General features: G+C 39.3%; 1 protein-coding gene across 1 annotated transcript in view; it reads right to left on the bottom strand.

The window, feature by feature from the left end:
* Positions 1 to 8,760: 8,760 nt before the first annotated feature.
* Positions 8,761 to 21,860, bottom strand: part of pde4d (phosphodiesterase 4D, cAMP-specific) — a 563,267-nt gene continuing 550,167 nt past the window's right edge. Inside the window, exons 7-16 of the mRNA XM_020932310.2 lie at positions 15,950 to 16,043; positions 15,037 to 15,209; positions 13,187 to 13,285; positions 12,887 to 13,051; positions 12,221 to 12,320; positions 11,832 to 11,986; positions 11,298 to 11,420; positions 10,528 to 10,710; positions 9,015 to 9,402; positions 8,761 to 8,873 (exon numbers count right to left, since the gene is read on the bottom strand). Coding sequence (XP_020787969.1) covers positions 8,761 to 8,873; positions 9,015 to 9,402; positions 10,528 to 10,710; positions 11,298 to 11,420; positions 11,832 to 11,986; positions 12,221 to 12,320; positions 12,887 to 13,051; positions 13,187 to 13,285; positions 15,037 to 15,209; positions 15,950 to 16,043 — 1,593 coding nt within the window. The remainder of the gene's footprint in view (positions 8,874 to 9,014; positions 9,403 to 10,527; positions 10,711 to 11,297; positions 11,421 to 11,831; positions 11,987 to 12,220; positions 12,321 to 12,886; positions 13,052 to 13,186; positions 13,286 to 15,036; positions 15,210 to 15,949; positions 16,044 to 21,860) is intronic.

Here is a 21,860-nt window from a genome sequence, read left to right as displayed (position 1 = left end):
GTTAGGGCCTGAACGCATGAAAGGTCCGGCTGTGGTTTAACATCTACGGAGGCTCTGGAGGGACAAAGTGAAAAGAAAAAAATATAGGGAACCTGCAAAACAAATACAAATAATAACAAAAAAGTAAAATAAAATAAATAAAAAGGTAATAAAAATAAAAAAATAAAAAAAATCTATGTGACATTAAAACACACACAAAAAATACTAAAATAAAATGAAAATAAAAATAAATTAAATAAAATGTAAAGAAGACATAAAAATATCCAAAATAAAAAATAAAATAAAAATCTATGTGGCATTAAAACACACAAATAATAATAATAAAATAAAATAAAATGAAAATAAAAAATAAATAAAATAACAAAAATGTGAAGAAGACAAAAAAATATACAAAATAAAAAATAAAAAAAACTTATGTGGCATTAAAAAAACACAAAAAATAATAATAATAAAATGAAAATAAAAATAAATAAAATAAAACAAATATGTAAAGAAGACATAAAAAAAAAAAAAAGCTAATTTAAGTGGCATTGAAACAAACCAACAAAAAATTGCTCAAATGTTTTAAACTCAAAAGATTCTTAATCACCTTGTTATGTTATGATTAGTTGTGCTTTGTGATCTGTTGTTATGACTCGTCCATCAGCATCACCCCCATAGCGCCCCCTGTCTACAGCTTGTGTCAGCGTCACCAGACCTTTCAGGCGCTCGGCTCGTCCAGACCATGTTTACATCAAATCCAAAAGCGTCCACACTCCACCCAGGGAGCAAACCTAAGACTAGAGGCTGTGATGGATCTCTGCGAGCTTCACCTTATGTTATCTTACATCATCGCCTTTTTTCAGTTTCTCCTTGTTTTTCTATTTCCGTAAAAAGGCATTTGAATCATGAGACCAGGACAACCCAAGTCGAGAGGTTCGCCAATGCAGCAATAAAACGACAGAAAGAAAACGCTAAATGACATGGTTTAAGGCACAGCCCATGGGCCAAGGAACAGTTAGTATTAAGAAAAAACATAATTTGGCTTTCCCCTCAACGTCACTGAGCTAGTTCTCAGATAAGCAACATGTTGATGGATCAATTTTACACTGAAGCTCATGTGGAATAAACATTCTCTTAACAAGAGGTACGTAATACAGCCACACCATCACCAAAAGGGATGATAAGTTCAACCATTTACAACAAACGGCGTTATGATAGTAATAACATTAATAATTATACTTTATATATACAGCACAATAAATATGTTTGTAAACAGCAATAAACCAGGAGTCTTATTACAGGTAAGGGCATCAGGTGAGCATGGAGAAGGGTCCGATCTTGGCACTAAATCAAGTGAAACAAAGATGTGAAATGGCAGAAGAGAGGAGCACTTTTGGAGCTGTGCATTGGTGAGTTATGTTCAGGTATAGACAGTTTTAATGAAGGCTACAGTCGAGTGTTCACTGTACCATTTAGAACTGCAAAAACAAGAGCCTGGCCAGCCATACACGTGCACTGTGGAGCTTAGAATGATAACGCATTCTATTTTAAATGATTTTATTATTTTTTAGTGACTGACTGGTTGGTGTTAGCCTGATTCATCAACCGGTTTTACTTTCGTTTCACTTCGTACAAACCGTCTGACCTTGCAGCCTTAGATTGCGTTCGCTCGACAGTAGGCGGGTAATTTCATCATTTAACCAATCACATATTAAGCTTTTTCCAAATTCCATAGGAAGAAGGGCAATAACGTCTTTCCCTTTGATAAAATTCACCAAACTTTCTCTTTATTCCAGCTGTAAATCCTCGATCTCGGGAAACTTCGACAACACAGAATATATGACTCTTCGCTGATTGGCTGGTGCCCGAACTCGGACTTCCGGGGTTTTTGGGAACCATCTATTGTATTCTGATTCCTGACCTAGTTGCTGGAGAGAAATTAAATTGAGTGGAGGCATTAGGTGGCATCAGCCTGGCTAGGTTGGTGTAGCATATAGTTTAAAGGTGCATTGTGTAACTTTTCCGGTGGAGGGTCTGTCAAATGCGATTTTTGCTATTTTGCTTTGTCTGAAATGTTTCACAGTATGGTATTAAGTGTTTTTATCTTCACGTAGACCAAACCACACTAAGCTAAAGGTCAGATCTGTGGAGAGGCGACTCTGCTCACAGTCAGAATGGTTGTTTTTCTAGGTATTTTTCAACTATAAAACCATCTGTAAGTAAACAAATGTAAAGTAGAGCTGTTTAAAATCATACTGTGGAACATTCTACACAAAGCAATGACATCTCCATAGAAACAGGCCAAGAAAAAAGCTACACAGTGCACATTTAAGCTCTACTTTAAAGGTGCACTATGTAACTTTGAATCGAGGCTCTGCTATACCTGCTCATTTCCATGGCGATGCTTCTGCTTAACCTGGAATGTTCCACAGTATGACATTAAACTTATGTATCTGCTTCTAAAAACAGCTACAGGTCAGATCTGTGGAGAAGCGAGTCCACTCACAATAAGAATCCAAGTTTTTGTGGTTATTTATGCAATTGAATCTATGCAAAATGTGTCTTTTATTTATTTATTTGATTTATTTAATTATTGTTTTTATCTACTTAATTTTTTTAGTACTGCTTTTATGTATTGATTTTATTATTTTTGTTCATTGATTTTATTATTATTATTTTTTATTTATTGATTTTATTAGTTTTCTCATGGTTGAAACATAATTCTGCTGATTTTTAAGTAAAATGTTGAAGCACTGGATTGGAAAATACATAAATTATTTGTCATATTGTGAAACATCTCAAGCAAAGTTGGTGGAAGACCTTTCACTAGAAATGTTACATAGTACACCTTTAATAATATGAATAAGAAAGTAAAAATTCAATTTTCTGAAATCAAACTTTTTCTAAAGTCCAACAAATTACCAACAAACTACTTAGCCACCAGCTTTTCATTTTTATTTTATAGTAAGTTGTATTAAATTCTTTGTTTCTGTGGGAGTCATTTGAATATGGTTTGTCCACTTAAAAAAAATCAAATTTAGAAACATTAAACCCAAACATCTCTTCGTGTTTCAAAACTTTCAGATGGCTGACCAGGCCTGTAGAACTTGAAAACTAAAACGCCTGCTTGAACGGGTCCGAATGAGCTGTAGAAACATGCACACCGAGTACAAAACCATAATAAATAATATGAGGTGAGATGTGCACATTTTTAGACAGCATTCTGAGTTTGCGACGTACTACTTCAGTGCATTCTACGCTCTATCACGTCCGATGAAGACCATGCAAGAATGAAGACCAAGCTGATTGTCTTGCTAAAAGAAAAGACAGCGGCCGGTATCACGCGATGGCAAAGTAAAGCGACGTAAAATAAATTAAAAAGCACGTTAGCAGAGAAGGCATACAGGGACAAAACAGGCAGTATGCAGACACTCCAGTAGTTCTATCGTATCTAAAAAGGTGCAAAATGCAACAACTACAAGCATTGCATTGTCTGATGTGTTCAAACCGAACTGCAGGCAACAATAAGGAAATTTAAAGGCTTCGCCCACATCATAGATTTGAATGAGCGTCAAACATTTTTGTCAATAAAATAAAAAAATAAAATGAGAAGATGGGTTGATGGGTTTAGTAGTATAAATGCTATTTGGAGCAAGTGCAATATCACTCCCGTTATAAGCCCCATTCACACACAGTTCCCGGGAAATTGCCGGGTACAAAATGCCAGAACACTCAGCAGTGACCCCGATTCACACATGCGTTTGACCCAGAACAAAGCCGGGTCTGGTCTGTTCACATACGCAATGCACAATTTCAGTAATTTAAAGAGGGAGTATTAACTCCTAACATGTAACATTTAAATCAGCATGTTACCTTTTATTGTTTTGAAAATGCTATATGGATTTAGAATTTTAAATCACTTTGAATTTTTTTACTCATGCTTGAATTATTTATATTATGAATGGCAGTTGATGAAATTTTAAGAGTACATTTTCACATTTTCAAAGTGTTTAAAATTCAATATATAAAAAAAATCACCTTTTAAATATTCAGTATATTTTCAAGCCCTCAAATTTAGCAGTCAAAATTCAGAGCGTAAAATTTGCAGTTAAAAATATTTGCAGCAAAAATCCAAGATGTCAAGACAGAAGCAATCGATCCAAAATGATTCAATCAAATTTTGTAACAAGCGGGAAATGGTGTAGTGAAGCGATCCGATTGGTCAAAATTAGCCTCATCCACTAGTCTGATTCATCAACCGGTTTCACTTCATGGAAACCGTCTGACCTCACAGCATTAGGATTCATTCGCTTGACAGTAGGCAGGTACTATTTTCATTTAACCAATCGCTGCTATTTGGTCATGACGTATGTAATGCATCGCTAACGGGGATAACTGGTATATTAAACTTTTTCCAAATCTCGTAGGAAGAAGGGACAATAACGTCTTTCCCCTTGATAAAATTCACCAAACATGCTCTTTGTTCCAGCTTTAAGTCCTTGATCTCGGGAATCGTTGCCAACACAGAATGTATGACTCTTCGCTGGACTCGCACCTCCAGGGTTCTTGCAAACCGTTTAGTATATTTCGATTCCTGACCTAGTCGCTGGAGAGAAATGAAACTGAGCGGAGGCACTAGGCGGCGCCAGCCTGGCTACTCATCCACACCTCATCTCTTTTATTTCTCTAAGTGTAAACCCCGCCCACAGATGAGAACAGCCAATAGGAAACAGCCTCCTCCTCAGTCATATGATCGATTGCTTCTGTCTTGACATCTTCGACATTTGCTGAGAAAATTTTCACTGCGAATTTTACTCTCTGAATTTTGACTGCTGAATTTGAGGGCTTGAAAATATATGTGCTCATAGTTAAAATTTTATTCTGAATTTGAAACATATTGAAAACGTATACTTAAAATTTCAGCAACTAAAATTCTGAATAAAATTAATTCAAACATTTTTTAGAGTTTTTAGAGTAAAAAAATTCAAAGTGAGAAATTCAATGGTATTTAAAATTCTATAATGGAACAAATTACACAAACTTCCATAATGCTATATTTGCCGAAAACAATGTAGGTTTAATTTTCATTTTTGACACTCTGGGGCTCCCATCTTTTTGCTCTCTGTGCTAAGACAGTCTCCTTTCAGAGCGCTGACAAAACCCAATCAGCGTGCCTCCCGCTAATGAAACTACTGTACATCAAATCAGGTTTGTGAAGTCGTAGTGTGTTGTTTTGTATCATACTTTTGTATATTTATGGAGAATTGTCGCGTGTGAGCGTGGATGACGTAGGCTTGTGGGCGGAGCACTGGACAGATTCTTACAGCGAACCGTAAGGAGGGTCTGAAAAGTGGCCAGGAGAGATCGCTAAATAACTCAAACTGCAAAAATGACATCTAAAACCTCTTCAGGCATGTTTTCGATGATGGAACATAACCTTATAACATGTTAGAAAGCTAAAAAACAAATCAATTTCGTATAATACTCCCCCTTTAAAGTCTTTAAATTGAATGATAAAAGAATTCAACCACATAGTATCACCAAGGTTGTAACCCAGGAGAGTAATTTTCTGGCGTTATTCACATGTGACTCTGTTCTGGCAAAATGCAGGTAAATTCCCGGGTCAGGCTGCATGTGTGAATGGGGTTTTATATATATATATAGCTATGTCGATTTTTATATCCCTTCAAACACTGGCAAACGTCTTTCAATGAACTCCAAAAAACTATTTGCTAAGAAAAGAAAGATTGCAAAAGTAAATTCTAGAAAATCTCTTAATCTTACATACAGTACGATACAAAATAATCGGAGGTTGAGGACAGCGTCAACAGCTGTAAGGTTCGAGCTTGTGTCAGTCACGGTTTTGAGTTTTTTTCCAGGAAGACTTCCATTTCGGATGTTCGTAAAGCTCCCCATGTGCTGCAGCTTACGGCGGTAATTGTTTCTTTCGTTTCTTGAGGGAAAACAGCAGAATCTGGGTTCACAGTGGGACAAATGACCTATATCAGAGCAACATTCTCTGCAGTGGAGTCGAATGGGCACTTGTCAGAACACAGGCAAAGATGTGAAGGGAATGCTCGGATGTTTTTAACTATAGGTTGAGTTCACGGTCATGATTTAGAATTGGATTTTATCGTTTCAGATAGAGGGAAGGGGACCTGTGCAACTCTATTCACAATTGGCTGTTGATGTTGAAAGAAATTGAAATAATACTCTTATAATTTTGTTTGGGATTGGGCCCATAAACTCGCCATTTTGAAGGAGCTTTGCGTAACTTTTCTAATGTTACTGCTTTGCTTCGAATGTTCCGCAGTATGGCATTAAACCAATCTATGTCCATGAAGACAAGCGGCTACTAGCAAGCCCAAGTTACAGGTCAGGTCTGTGGAGAGGCGAGCCCACTCACTCGCTCACTCACTCGCTCACTCACAGCAACAACGCATGTTTTTAAAAAAGCAACATAGATTTGATTCATGCCATATTACGAAACATTCCAGGCAATGTAAAAACATCTCCATGGAAACTAGAAGACAGTGTACACCTTACTTGTTACACAGTCTTGAGAAAATTGTGCCTTTTTAGAATCAATATTTCTCCCTAGTTCTTTACACTTTGTTTCAGTTTTTGTTTTATGTGGATAGGCCCAAGAATTACAGCGAAATTAACCAAAAACTAGGTCAACAAATCAGCATTTTGACAGTTAAATTAGTAAATTCCATCGTAGTTTTCTAACCAATATTAAACATAGTCGTTTTAAAAATGTAAAGTCACGTGAACCCAACCTATAGGAGGCGACAGAGGGACACACCGTTTGAGTTCGGTATAGGACAGGAATGAAAAGAAGATTTCCTGAGTGCAAAAATAAGTGGGGAGTACCAGTGGGCGTGTCTGAAGAGAAAGGGGGAGTGGTCAAAGTGGAGAGCAGCACGCGCTTTGGAATAAAATATAAACAAAACACCACGACTACGTCCACGCTAACACATCTCTCTGTTTCCTTGACATTGAAACAAAATGGGGCAGCTAAAGACGCTAAAAATGACTTTCTAGTTACACTGAACCAGGCTAATAGTTGCCAGTATACATTTCATCAAAATTTTTTAGTTTTGTCTATATATTGTTGAAACTTTTATGGGCGACAGCTAATTTCAAAAGTGCACATTTCATGTTTAATTACATTTTGAGCATGCATACCTTACTGGGATTTTTAAATAGACTAAATTATAATGACATAGTTCTAAAATTCGTATTCATAAAGGTCAATGCTAACATTTTATTCAATGGTCGGTAACACGTTATAAAAACTAAACCTTAATTAGCCTTAGTAACACAACAAATACTTAATTCATCGTGGACAAATGGTTTTATTAAGAAGGATTCAGGCTTAGTACCTACGCAATTAAAATCCTAACCCGTATAATCAGTTCTTGAGGTCAAAATAAGTCAGCTGTACGCGTGTTTATAGTCGGAGAGAGTTATTGTGAATGATTTGCATGCTAACGCCACGCTAGTTGTGAAACGCGCTTATAAACTCATCGCGGTGAATAATTAGGATGCTCAGAATGCGTAAAAGTAAGTGAGGAATAACTTTGGACCTCTGAAAAACATTTAAAAATGAACCAGTTCTGTTTTTAGTGTTTTTAAAACAGTAAAAATCATATGCAAAGCCTTTAAGAATGACTTAGGGCCTGTATACACGAAAATGCTTGCGGGTAAAAGCGACCAAATATTTTTTGAGAAGTGCTGACCAGGGGTGAGCAAACTTTTTGACTCGAGGGCCACAAAGGGTTGTAAAATTTAACGAAAGGGCCGGACCAGGAGCAGATGGATGGAGTTTAGTAATCCACCTCATAAGAGAAAAAAATTACATGGAATATGACAGAAAACATATCCCATAATTGAAAAACAGAACGCATTACAACAGAATATCTGTCTTTCAGGTCCCATGGTATTTACTATGTATTACTCGGGTCGTACTTTGCCCACCCCTGGTTTAGACGGTGACAGTGTTTGGGGCTTAAAAACGCAAACATCTGAAACCACCCTCCAGATTGGAAAAGTTGAATACGCTCCGCCATATCGTTTTCGTCTACACTGCCTAAGACGCAAAACTCTGGTCGCGTACGTGTTTACGTCACATATGTACAGTACACAGAAACCTGTCATGCATACGCAATCGAATTCCACACTTTTGCGTCACCGTATGCATGCAGATTTCCTCCTGAAAACCCTCGTCTAAACGCGGAATAAAAAACGAAGACGCGACGCCACTTTTGCGTCTTCAGTTCAGTCCGTTATCATATAAACGTCGCCTTACTTAATACCGTAACCCTAACTCCTAAAACTAACCCTTTATTTAAGTAGTTACTAAGCCTGAGTCAGTCTTAATAAACAATTTAGTTCATTATGAATTAAGTCTTTGCTCATACTTCATTAGGTCTTATTAAGTTGTAGTTAATATAAGTGGAACCCAATGGTCTAATTCTTTTCACTTAGCCTAAAACGCTAGTCGGTAATCACATCCACATCCACAATTATAATTACAACACACACATGTGAAAAGCACCCATGCTATATAAAGTTCTTTTGTATATTGCACTTTGAAAACTACCGCTCTGAAGTTTTAGACGTGTAGTGCAGTGTGGACTCTGTTTAAAAACACAGTAAAACGTACGATGTGTTAGCGTGGACGTAATCGCAGACTCCCAGACCCCCCCAAAAATATTCTATAAATAATTCTCTGTCATTACTAAGAAGAGTACTTTAGGTGCGTATAAACTGCTATGTGTCAGGGGTCCTGTCTTCTTCTGCGTCCTCCTCGTCTTCCTCAGGGACACAAGACGAAGAGCACAGAGCGTCTCCCTCCTCCGCCGCCCGCTCCTCCTCTTCCTCCTCTTGGACACAGGAGGGAGAGCAGGCCGTCCCCGTCTCCTCCTCCTCTTCCGGGCCAGACGGAGAGCAGTGTGTCCCTCTCTCCTCTTCCTCCTCTTGAACACACGGAGAGCACAGTGTCCCCTCCTCTTCATCGTCGTCGCCCTCCTCCTCGTCGTCCCCCACCTGCTCGTCCAGGGGGATCTCAGTGCACTCGGAGTCCTGCGTACACAGCGTTTTGGAGTCGGTACAGCTGTTCTCCTCTTCCTCCTCCTCCTCCTCCTCCTCCTCGGGCTGGCTGGCGCTGTCTTTCTCCGTGTCCGACTCTCCGTCCTCCTCTAGGGTGAGTTCGAACTGGAATTTGTCTCCCCCTGGTGGGCGCCCGCTGCCATCGTCGGTCTGGTCGAGTGCGGGGGAGGGGCTCTGGGGGATGGTGCTCTGGTACCACTCGCGGTTGTCCTCCAGAGTGTCCAGGATGTCCTGCGCGTCAGGGTGCACCAGGTCGGCCCACGTCTCCCACAGCGGGTGCACGATGTAGTCGATGAAGCCCACCTACGACACAGCAACACCAGTTTGAGTTTTACAAGGAAATCACTATTTAAATTTTAGATTTAACTAGGAAAATCTTACTAAATGTTACATTTTCATATTGGTGCTGATAAATATAAGTGTGTGTTTTAACACGGTCAAGGTCTTATAAACCCCTTCTACATTCAGTTCAAATCTAGAAGTCTGGAATCGGACCACAGAGCGTGAAAAATCTCCGTCCCAACTTAAGACTTGAACTGCCAATTTATTAGCCTGATTCATCAGCCAGTTTCAGTTCGTGGAAACCGTCTGACCTTGCAGCAACAGTAGGCGAGTACTTTTTCATTTAACCAATCGCTGCTATGTGGTCGTGACGTATGTAATGCGTCGGAATGCTCAGCGGTGTCCAAGTATTTGCTGGCACAACAGCAAACAAAGCAGAAAGTGAACTTGCAAATTAAAGGTGCAATACAAAATGTGAAGTTTGTATTTGACAAAGGAAATCCAAAGGAGGATAGCGTATGCCGTCCGCAGTCGTAACTTGGGCTGGCTCAGCTCTTCGCTGATTGGCCGGTGCGCGGTCTACAACTTCTGGGGTTCTTGCAAACTGTCTAGTGTATTCTGATTCCTGACCTAGTCGCTGGAAAGAAATTACATTGAGCGGAGGCACTAGGTGGCGCCAGCCTGACTACTAATTTATAGCAAGTGTCTCACAAATACGGAAGACACCTCGTCTCCAAAATTCTATCATTCAGTATAATATATATATATAACTGTTTTAGAAGATATTGTTTTATGTTTAAAAAATCTTGTAAACATAATTTACTATCACACACAAATGTGATACAGTGTGGATTTCTGCAGAATCAGCAAGTGAAAGACAAATTAGGCGGCTCTGAATTAAAATAAGTTATATATTTTGTTCTGTATGATATGAGAATTTGCATTTGAGAGATGGATGTTACAGATTAGCGGCTGTGATTGAGATTGTCCCTATTTAGGATATGTGATGTCTTTAATGGTCCAGTTTAAGACATTTCTTCATTTGAATGTAGGCTTCAATATCTCTGTGTATCTTCTACCCTTGTGTTTATCTCATATGTTTCTATGTGTCTGTGTGTCTCTTCTGCCCTTGTGCGTTTAATGTACCTGGCTCTTCTCCACAGAGGCGTTGTGTTTGTCACACATGGGGCTGATCTCCATGCCCCGCTCCCTCTCTCTGTCGCCCTGGCTGAAGAACTCCTCCATGATGCGGTCCGTCCACTGTCTGTACAGCTGCAGGGGCTTGGTGGGGTTACTCAGGTCTGCACAGTGCACCATGTTCTGAAGAACCTACAACACAAAACACAAGATCATGTTTAATCTGTCTGGTGTGTGGCCACCAGAGGGAGCTGTGGGATCACTGATGAGGAAAACTGCTACTGCCGACTGCCGTGTTGTTAAGGCCAGACTGCAATGTTCGCTGTTGTTCCTTGATATCAATGATCAGAATAAATAAATGAAAATAATGAATGATAATAAATAATAAATGATTTTCTAACTTTCCATTGGCTAAATTAACAATTTCGTAAAGCCCTGCAGAGTGATTCTTTTGTGAATTTGAGCTCTACAGAATTGTACTGATTTGAATTAAACAGGTCAACATGAGAAAACAATAATACAATTTTTTACAGGCAACAACTTTGCCAGTGGGTCTCATTTTGGCTCAGATCGAGTTAAAAGTAATTCATGAGTTCACTCCAACATTTTCTCGAGTGTAGCGTTTAAAATGTCTACGCAAGTATAATCTCTTTACAATCATGTGAAGTTTTTTGGGGGGATTTTTAGACCCTCAACAAATAGTTGCAGCCATTGTATACATGTTTGTCACTGAGTCAAAGTAAAGAAGTAACTGAGAGGACATCATTTGCAGGACTCACCTGTATCCTGTCAGAGTAGTTGTCCAGTAGCAGCACTCCGGAGCTTGTCACCTTCTTAGTCTCCACCATGGTCTTCAGATCAGCCAGGAGGTTCATGTGCTTAGACATGTCTGTGGCCAACACCTATTCACATAAACAAAAAACCAAAACAACAACAAAACATTTAGTACTGATATATAGAGAAACAGTATAAATAGTACGTGGGAGATGTTTTCCTGTCATCTGTCTGTAGGTCAGTCATGAATATATCGACTATTGATTATCAACTTAGAGTTTAATAAATAAATAAATGCTAGATCATTTTTTATGTCTTTTTTTTTGTAATTCCATACAATTTACTATGTAGAGGGTCAAATAATAACATATATGACCCATGACCCATTAATGTCACCACTTAAGTGTTTTATTACGCTTTTATTCATGCAAACACGGACCAAAACAATCTGATTTATTTACTGAGTTATGCATTTTTACTGGGCATGTACATGTACTCTCTTGGCGTCTCTCAAAGTTGAGGTGTGTTCCTGTACTTACGATGTCGATGACCATCTTTCTCAGTGATTGTCTCTGTTTTTTGGTCAGGTTCTGGAAGATGTCACAGTTCTCCTCCTGGAGCAGTTTGAAGCCCACGGCCAAATGGTGATTCTCCAGCACAGACGAATCGTTGTACATCAGAGCCAGCTCAGAGTCTGGGGGGAGGAACATTTACATTATCATTTATATTTTCGCTCTTTGTTATTATAAAACATTGTGACGTGCGAGCTACTGTGCCCAAAGAATTTCCCTTGTGGATCAATAAAGTTATGTCACAGTGTTAAAGGGACTGTTAAAAAACTCTAAAGTCCTTTTCTTTTCTATAATGATTTTTCAGAAAGAGCTGACATTTCTTGAGAATAAACAAGCATATTTCTTTTTGTACTCACTTGTGTTGATGAGAAACTGGTTGGAGACTCCTGGATGGTCGACATCGTGGATCGCACTGGCAAAGATGGCAGCCAAGATCTCCAGGTCGGTGAACACAGCCTAAAACAGAAAACAAAGAGACGATGAGGCCCTGGACACACACATCCAGCCTATACCAAATGTACTATTAATGGATTGTATTTATTTATTTGATCAGAGAAACACAAAAAATAACCTGATGGAAAGAGAAATCAGGTGCTCCTAAAGGACTAACTAGAAACATTAAAATGGCAAAATCAAGTCTCCTATTGTATATCTTGCACTGTAAATTAGTTTGAAGGGTTTAAAAAGATTGAAAGTTCAAGTCCTTTATTACAAAACGTGGGATACAAAAGTGTTTTGACCAATACAGATCTTCTTCAGAGCTCTGTGTAGGCTGAAATGTGCTGGCAGGTTGGACAATCTTTTTACGCCTCTCAAATATTTTAACTGTAAGCTACACAATAGGAGGATTTTGCCATTTTAATAAAAACAAGCTTGTTGATGCAGGTTGATGTTACAGTTACATATGAATTTGTCAAATCAACCAATCTTATAAAATAGAAGGGTTCTGGCAGCTTTATGTCAGAGAGGGAGGGTTCTTGAAGGTAAAGGTTAGGGTAAAGGTCATCTGACTGGAGCCGTACCTCGAGGGCAGGGGTGGACAGCAGCACGTGCGTGGACTGGGTGACGTCGGCAGCGTGGATGTTGTTGTGATAGGCCACATCGCCGTGGTAATGGTCCTCTAAGGTCATCAGGTACGTTATAAAGGTGTCCAGGGGGATTTTAAAAGTCTTCAATAGGTCTCGCTCCTACAAGGAACAAGGGAGGAGGACAGAAGTTTGTTGTAAGTAATTTTTGTAATGTAATACAATTTGGAGATATAAAAAGCAATACATTACTGATGTGTATTACTGTTAAGGTAACATAATAAGATGGAGCCATACCTGGAATATGGTGTACATCATGACTGTCAGCGGCCGATTCCCAGAAAACTCAGAGATTTTAAAAACATTAAGGCCCCATTTATTTACATGTTCCAGCTCCTGAAAAAGAAGAAAGACGGTAGACTCGAGTTATGATTTTGTCTTTGAATACAAATGTTTTGACCTGGTTTATGTTACTGGGCCTATTCAAATGAAACAAAACCTGACACAAATTCCAATCTCTTCCCTGTCGTTATAAAGAAACAAAAGTGACTTTTTCCCCCCCACAAAAGCTTTAGAAAGTGATGCCATTATCCAACACAAAAGACAGGATGATCTGACTTGAAGCCATAAGATTGATTGCTGTGCTGTTGCTGTGCTGTTGTGGTGACTTTATGATGGACTGTGCCAAAAACTGAAAGATCTACTTCGGTTGATCTCAGTGACAAGGCATGCACATTTTTGTTTAGGAAAAAGCAGCCTGAGTCACAGCACGTCTTTTTATGTCTCCTTAGGTATTCACAAGTTTTGACTTAAATCTGCACAATTTCATAAAAAGTCCAGTCTCTCTCTCCCTCTGTCTCTGTGTGTGTGTCTGTTTGTGTGATGCCGTCTTTTCTCTTCTGGTGCTTCTCATCTTTATCATCCAAGATACAGAAAGTAAACGACTATTTTCTCACTGTTGAGTGATAGTGGTAGTGTGCATGTGCGTGTGTCTGCAGATAGCATTTAACATATTGTACAAACTCATTACGGCCTTTAAATGTGAGTTTCTCCAGAATTATTGGTTAAAAACTGCAGTGACCCAACACCCTTTTCTTTATGGCTGAAGTCCACATGTCTATGTTTTAAATAGGATGAATGAAGACTGATTCGAAAATTCAGATCGATCAATACGGAGGGAAATTCTTTTTTTTCCCCATATTGCCCAGCGTTATGTTATGGTGATGTCATGTTGATATTATGGTGATGTCAGGATGATGTTATGATGATGTTATGGTGATATTATGGTCATGTTATGGGGATGCCATGATGATATTAAGGTGATGTTGTGGTGATGTCATGGTGATGTCATGGTGATGTCATGGTGATGTCATGATCATGTCATGGTCATGTCATGGTCATGTTATTGTCATGTTATGGTCATGTTATGGTAATGTTATTGTCATGTTATTGTCATGTTATGGTCATGTTGTTGTCATGTATTGGTCATGTTATGGTAATGTAATGGTCATGTTATTGTCATGTTATTGTCATGTTATGGTCATGTTATGGTCATGTTATGGTCATGTTATGGGGATGCCATGATGATATTAAGGTGATGTTGTGGTGATGTCATGGTGATGTCATGGTGTCATGTCATGATCATGTCATGGTCATGTCATGGTCATGTTATTGTCATGTTATTGTCATGTTATGGTCATGTTGTTGTCATGTAATGGTCATGTTATGTCATGTATTGGTCATGTTATGGTCATGTTATGGTCATGTTATGGTCATGTTATGGTCATGTTATGGTCATGTTATTGTCATGTTATGGTCATGTTATGGTCATGTTATGGTCATGTTATGGGGATGCCATGATGATATTAAGGTGATGTTGTGGTGATGTCATGGTGATGTCATGGTGATGTCATCATGTCATGTCATCATGGTCATGTTGTGGTCATGTTATGGTCATGTTATGGTAATGTTATGGTTATGTTATGGTCATGTTGTGGTGATGTCATGGTCATGTAATGGTCATGTTATGGTCATGTAATGGTCATGTTATGGTCATGTTATGGTCATGTTATGGTCATGTTATGGTCATGCTATGGTAATGTTATGGTAATGTTGTGGTCATGTTTTGTTCCTGCTTGGACTAAGACCTTCGCCAGCGCGTCCTCAGTCTCCGTCTTGACTCCGAAGCGTGGGATGTTGGAGTTGGTGAGACTGGACGAGTGCTGCAGCTTCTTCACTCCGCTGATTTGAGACATGGGTTTGTTCTTCTCTTTGTCCTTTTGAGTTTGAGGACACGGCATCTCCACCTCATGCTGCTTATCTGAAATACACACAGTAACACACATTAGGAACTGTGGACTTGATTCTTCTTCTATACACACTACAAAGCCATAGAATCTGTGCAGTGTTGAATTGTTGGTGAACATGAACTTCAAACATACACAAATCAACCTAGTTTTAACTTTACTTTATAACTTTTTTAGTTCTCCAAGAATGGGATTCCTGCTAAACTGGAAGTGCCAGTAGCAGCAGTCACAAAGGTGGACAGGAATTAGGTGGTATAAGGTGGATATTATTAAATTAATTGTACTATATTTCAGTCAGTCATGGGAGCTCTAATGTTAAAGGTGTACTGTGTAACTTTTTGGTTGGGGGTCCGTCACCTGCTTGTTTCTATGGATATTATGGTCATTGTTCTGCCTGGAATGTTCCACAGTATGACATTAAACAGATCTGCCTTACATTTATTCACTTACAAGTGGTTCTAAAGCTCAAAAATAACCAGAAAAAAAAAGGTATTCTGACTGTGAGCGGGGTTGCCTTCTCCACAGATCTGACCTGTAGCCTGGTTTGATCTGGTCTCCATGATGATATAGAAAGGTTTAATTCCATACTGTGAGACATTCCAGACAAAGTCATTTTTTTCAAGAAAGAAACAAACTTATTGCAGGCTATAACTTGAATGAAGGAGTTGTACTGATGGGCTTTCAGATTCCTGTTAATTCTGTAAATTTATAATGTATTTTTTCAAACACATGGATTGTAGGACATAATACAGACCTAAGAAAGTGCTGGAGATGAACTCGGAGACCTGGTTTCCGGAGCGGCTCATCTCGGAAAGGTGTGTGAGCTCGCGATTCAACATCCTCTTGAACTGAAACACAGAGACACAAACACATGAGAAGAGATCTTATGTTTATACACACATACATGTCAAAGATGCACTACGCAACTTTTTGGTTATGGGTCCCTCACCTGCTTGTTTCTATGGAGATGTCACTGCTCTACTTCGAACGTTCCACAGTATGACATTAAACAGATCTACCGTACTTTTATTCAATTACAGGTGGTTTTACAGCTCAAAAAATCCCAGAAAGTCATGCATTCTGACTGTGAGCGGGGTCACCCTTCCACAGATATGACCTGTAACATGGTTTGTTTTGGTCTCCATGTTGGTAAAAAGGTTTAATACCACACTGTGAAACATTCTAGATGAGGCAATAACATCTCCACGGAGAAAAGCATTTGATTTGATGGACCCTTCACCAGAAAAGTTAGACAATGCACCTTTAACATCCACAAACATGAGCAGAGGTCTTGTTATGTTGTATAATATGTGTTAACATTATGCTGGTGCACAACAATGCACTGTCAAGTATTGTTCTGTAGGTATAAATAGACGGTGAATAAGCAACAAGTCCACAAGAGATGTTATAAGATATACAGGTGTGACATACATAACACATGTACAAAAATAAATAAATAAATACTCAGACGGAATAGTATATTTTAGATTCCTGGTTTAATTTGACTTTTTTTTTTTTACATTGTAAAAGCAAATATTGATTACAATAATAATTTAAGAAGATTTTTACATGTTTTTCTTGTTTTAAATTGAATCTGATTTTATTGTTGCATAGTGAAAACACACTGAAATCATCTTTTTTGTAGTGTATCCACATTTGAGTTCTTCTCTGGAAAGTAACCACGTGTACTCTGTCAGAGGAGCTATGGATAAGATATATTTATGTAACCCGGTTAAAAAAAAAACAAATCCATGTGATAAAAGTACATTTGCAAAAGCATATTTCATAGTTATAAATGGTTTTAAAAAAAAAGACAATTCATTTTATTTTATTCTTCATTCATTAAAATATAGTTCATGTTATGGTTAAAAACATATTTGCTAAAACTAAAAAAAGAGATAAGAAATATTAATATTTTATTTTACAATACTGTACAAGTGGTAAAGTGGTTTTCCTATTCTAATATAGTCTGGAAAGTGACGTGAATCTCGTGAGAAGACGCGCGGGTTAGAGATAGAGGGAGAGATCCGAGGGAGATGCCCGAAAAACAGCTACAGCTAAAGTTGTCTCGTGTTTTTTGCTTTTTTGGTAAAGATTTGTGGTTTGTCACCCAGAGAATCCACCGTGAGTTATGTGTGTGATTTGCGGTCAAAAACAGTGTAGTTTCAACGCGAAACTTGCGGACTGTACTTTCTCCGCTTATTACTCGCTTATTGAGAAGTCATCGTCGCTAAAGTGACTGTGAGCTGCTGTTCGCTAACCACGCGGTACAAGGAGCTTACAGTGGATCGTTACCGGACAGGACAACGAAGAACGGACCCCAGACAGTCCTCTGAGTGCCCGCGACGATCGGAGTACCTCTGGCAACGTGGGATACGGGGACGAGACGTTCGGAGCGGGTGTGGACGCCGCACCTGGATCGCTGTTGGAGACGCGCTGTAGCCGGGGGCGCTGAGCTTGGTTATCGGAGCAGACGAGGAGCCACGGAACTGGACCGGACGATTCGGGTGGGATTAACACGATTATCGAGGTACCCTGCTTTTATTTTGTTTTTGCTCTTTGAGTGAAGTGACCCGGAGGTTTTGGTCACACCGTACCCGAGCATCGATACAGGGTGAATTTAGATGCCGGCATTAGGACTAGTAAATGAACAATAGAGTTGTTGTACATTTTTGTGAAGCTTGAAAGCATTTCAATGTGCATTTTTATTTAATTTTTCTTTATTAAAGGGAGGGTTATTTTAAATCTACTTTGTGTCTGGTGTTAATTTGGTACCCCATAGACTATCTGCTTTTGGTCATTTCCTGTCTGGTATTAAAGGTGCTGTACTGCTGTCCCAAAATATTAGAAGTAGTTTAGGTTTAGTACGAGAGTACACTGTAAAAGAACCCAGAGCCCACTCAAGTAATTAATGAGTACCAAAGGGCTACATTTAGTTTGGGACGCAACTTCAATGCTGATTGGATCATATTTCCAAGTAGTAATCATCATGAGAAATCATTATTACTCTTACGTTGGTGCTGTTAGACACGTATTACTGGAGTAACACAAAAAACATAAAATTTGAATTACGTATCAGTGACTTTTGAATCACTTATCTCTTCTTTTGGATGTTTTTTTCTTCATCCAGCAAACCTACACTTATGCAAAATGATTGTTTGTACTGTAATATGTTATATGCCTCTCCTTTAAACCCTTATCTAGCTCAGTCCTTGAATGGGTGTTTTCATTTGTAGGTTGAGAATATCAGGTCAGGAGAAAGGCCTGTTTCTTCATTCATTCCCTCCCCTCCTCCTCTCTCTCGCTCTCTCCCTCTCTTTCATCCTCTGCTCCTCTCCCTCTCCTCTCAATCTCCCTCTCCTCATGCTCTCCTCTCCCTTTCTCTCTCCTCATACTCTCCTGCCCTCCACTCTCCTCTCCTCTCCCTCTTCGCCTGTTCGTCATCTCCTTCTTCATCCTCTCCTTTTCTCTCCCTCTCCTCATCTCCTCTCTCTCCCCTCTCTTTCTCTTGTCCTCTTCCTCTCCCTCTCTTCTCCGATTCCCCTTCTTTCCATCTTCCTCTCCTCATCCCTTTCCCCCTCGTCCTCTCCCTCTCTTTTCATCCTCTCTCTCTCTCCTTCTCTCACCTCTGCTCCTCTACCTTTCTCTCTCCTCTTCCCTTTCTCCTCTCCCTCTTCACCTCTTCATCATCTGCTTCTTCATCCTCTCTACCTCTACTCATCTCTTCTTTCTCTCCTCTCTCTTTCTCTTCTCCTCTTCATCTCCCTCTCTCCTCTCCTCACCCCTTTTCCCCTCATCCTCTCATCTTCCGCTCTCTCTCTCCTTCTCTCTCCTCTGCTCCTCTACCTCTCCTCTCAATCTCTCTCAACCTCTCCCTCCCCTCTACCTTTCTCTCTCCTCATTCTCTCCTCCCTTCCACTCTCCTCTCCCTCTTCACCTCTCCATCATCTCATTCTTCATCCTCTCTCCCTCTCCCCATCTCCTCTCTCTTTCTCTTGTCCTCTATCGTCCCCCCCTTCACCTCTTTGTCATCTTCTCTCTCTCTTTCTTCATCTTCTCCTTTTCTCATCCTCTCTACCTCTCCTCGTCTCTCTCTCTTCTTTCTCCCCGCTTTCTCCTTATCCTCTTCATCTCCCTCTCTTCTCCCTCTCCCCTCCTTTCCCTCTTCCTCTCCCTCTCATCTTCCATTCGCTCTCTCTCTCCTTCTCTCTCCCCTCAATCTCTCTCAACCTCTCCCTTCCCTCTACCTTTCTCTCTCCTCATAACCTTCTCCTCTCCCTCTCCTCTCCCTCTTCATCATCTGCTTCTTCATCCTGTCCTCTCTCCCTCTCCTCATCTCCTCTCTCCCCTCTCTTTCTCTTGTCCTCCATCATTTCCCTCCTCTCCCCCCTTCACCTCTTCGCCATCTTCTCCCTCCCCTTCTTCATCCTCTCCTTTTCTCATCCTCTCTCCCCCTCCTCGTCGTCTATCATTTCCCTCCTCTCCCTCTCTTCTCCCTCTTCCTCCCTCTCCCTTCCTTTCCCTCTCCCTATACCCTCCTCCCCTTCACTCCACTCTCCTCCTCGCCCTCTCAGCCCCCCCTTCACTTCTTTATCATCCCCCCCTCCTGTTCTCATCCTCTCTCCCCTCCTCGTCGTCTATCATTTCCCTCCTCTCCCTCTCTTCTCCCTCTCCCTTCCTTTCCCTCTCCCTATACCCTCCTCCCCTTCACTCCACTCTCCTTTCCCTCTCCTCCTCGCCCTCTCAGCCCCCCCTTCACTTCTTTATCATCCCCCCCTCCTGTTCTCATCCTCTCTCCCTCTCCTCGTCTCTTCTCCCTCTCCCCTCCTTTCCCTCTTCCTCTCCTCACCCCTTCCCCCCTCTCTCCCTCTCTTCCTCTCCCTCTCCTCTCATCTGCTCCTCTTAAAATAACCTGGCAGTGCTGTGACTGATGTGGACTGAGGCTGCACAGGCCCATTCACAAAACATCAAACATAAGCGCAAATCAATCTTCAGATTAAACATGGAAATGATGGAGTCACTGTGTTACGTTCACTCGTTTATACCTTAGTTTCTCATGTGATCTGTTTGGGAAAATGTGCATTTGATGAATGTGAATGAAAATGAGATCGACACACATGGCCTGGAAATAACACAGATAGCTATCGTAAATATGGTAATAATTAATATGACTCTTTATGAAATCCACTTTGGCTTTTTTTTTTTTTTATCTGTGGGCTGCTGCTTTAACAAAGCAATGAGATGAAAATAGCTTTCACTGTTACATACTAGGTTTATTTGATTTGGCTAACTGGATTTATCAATATATGCCATTAGATACAAGATACAATTACGAGAAATTCTAATTAACTTGAACTGAAGATGTGCTCCCTTCAGAATGTATTAGCCATGTTCATAATGAAGCCAAAATACTGCAAAGTTCATTCTTAGCTCTGACGTTAATGGGTTTCATATTTAGTACTTCCTTCAAAATAAACACAGTATTTTTTAAAGAATAAGTTGGCATGAAATCTCACAAAACAAAAAACAATCTCCTTTTGTAATTGGGAAAGTACATGTAATCAACTTGAATAAATTAGACAGAAAAATAGAAAAAAAGATAGTATGCAGGACTTTTTAGGTCAGTAACCTAAGTTAAAATATTGTAAAAAATAAGCTAAAATAAAAAATAAATAAAGCACATGCATACACTAAACACGGGGCAAATCAAAATTTGTCAAAAAACTGACTAAAACACATTTCCAATCATCTCATCTGGCAACAAAAATATTGCGAATGTTTGCAAAATTTATACTGTACATACTACACTTGAAAAAAACAATATCTAGGTAAGTTAAAATGACTTAAATTAAGAATCTTCAACTTTATTTGAGTAGATTCAACTTGAAAACTAAAATTAATTACCAATGGAATAAGTGTGTTTGTCTTAATTCAAGCAACATCAGATTTTGTTTCTTATTTTAAGTGCAAAAAATTGTTGTTTTTCTTTTTTTAAGTAAAGCAAGATATCCCAAATATCCCAAATATGTTCATGTACATATCACTGTTTTTGTTATTGTTTTTGAATTTTTTTGTACCTGGCTCAAGCAAATAAATAAATAAAATAAAATTAAGTATAGCAAGATGGGTTAAGTAAAAAAAAAAATTAAAAAAATCTTGTTCCACTGGCAGATAATTTTACTTGTCAATTGAAATTTACTTAAATCATGATAAAACTTTCTTAATTCAAGTCATCTTAACTTGACTAGACTCTGTTTTTTGCAGTGTAAGGTTGTCAGAAGTATCGAAAATCTGAAACAAATTGATACTAAAACTCGCATCAAAACTAAATACTCATTTAAGCAGGTATTGATACTAAAAAGTCACAGGACAGAAATGGACATTTCTTGAATAGTTTTAGGATGATCTTGAGCTGTATCAGAGCACACAGACTATTACACGCCCATAGACCACTGAGGGATTACACATTTGTAAGACCACATGGTAAAATAAAATTAAGTACTATGATTTAATATTGAAAATCACATTCTAATGTCTAAATACAAAGTGTATTTATAATCAACAGGGCATCAGATTCAGTACTGAGTATCGAGTCTACTCCTTAGTATCGAAATCTCTTACCTTTATGTACCCCCATGACACTGACAGGAGATAATTCGCTTCAG

The sequence above is a fragment of the Boleophthalmus pectinirostris genome, unplaced genomic scaffold, assembly GCF_026225935.1.
Source record: "Boleophthalmus pectinirostris isolate CB_2022bp ecotype Guang Dong unplaced genomic scaffold, ASM2622593v1 HiC_scaffold_4, whole genome shotgun sequence".
NCBI lineage: Eukaryota > Metazoa > Chordata > Actinopteri > Gobiiformes > Gobiidae > Boleophthalmus > Boleophthalmus pectinirostris.
The sequence above is the reverse complement of the archived record's forward strand: the minus strand, read 5'-3'. Positions and strand labels throughout refer to the sequence as shown.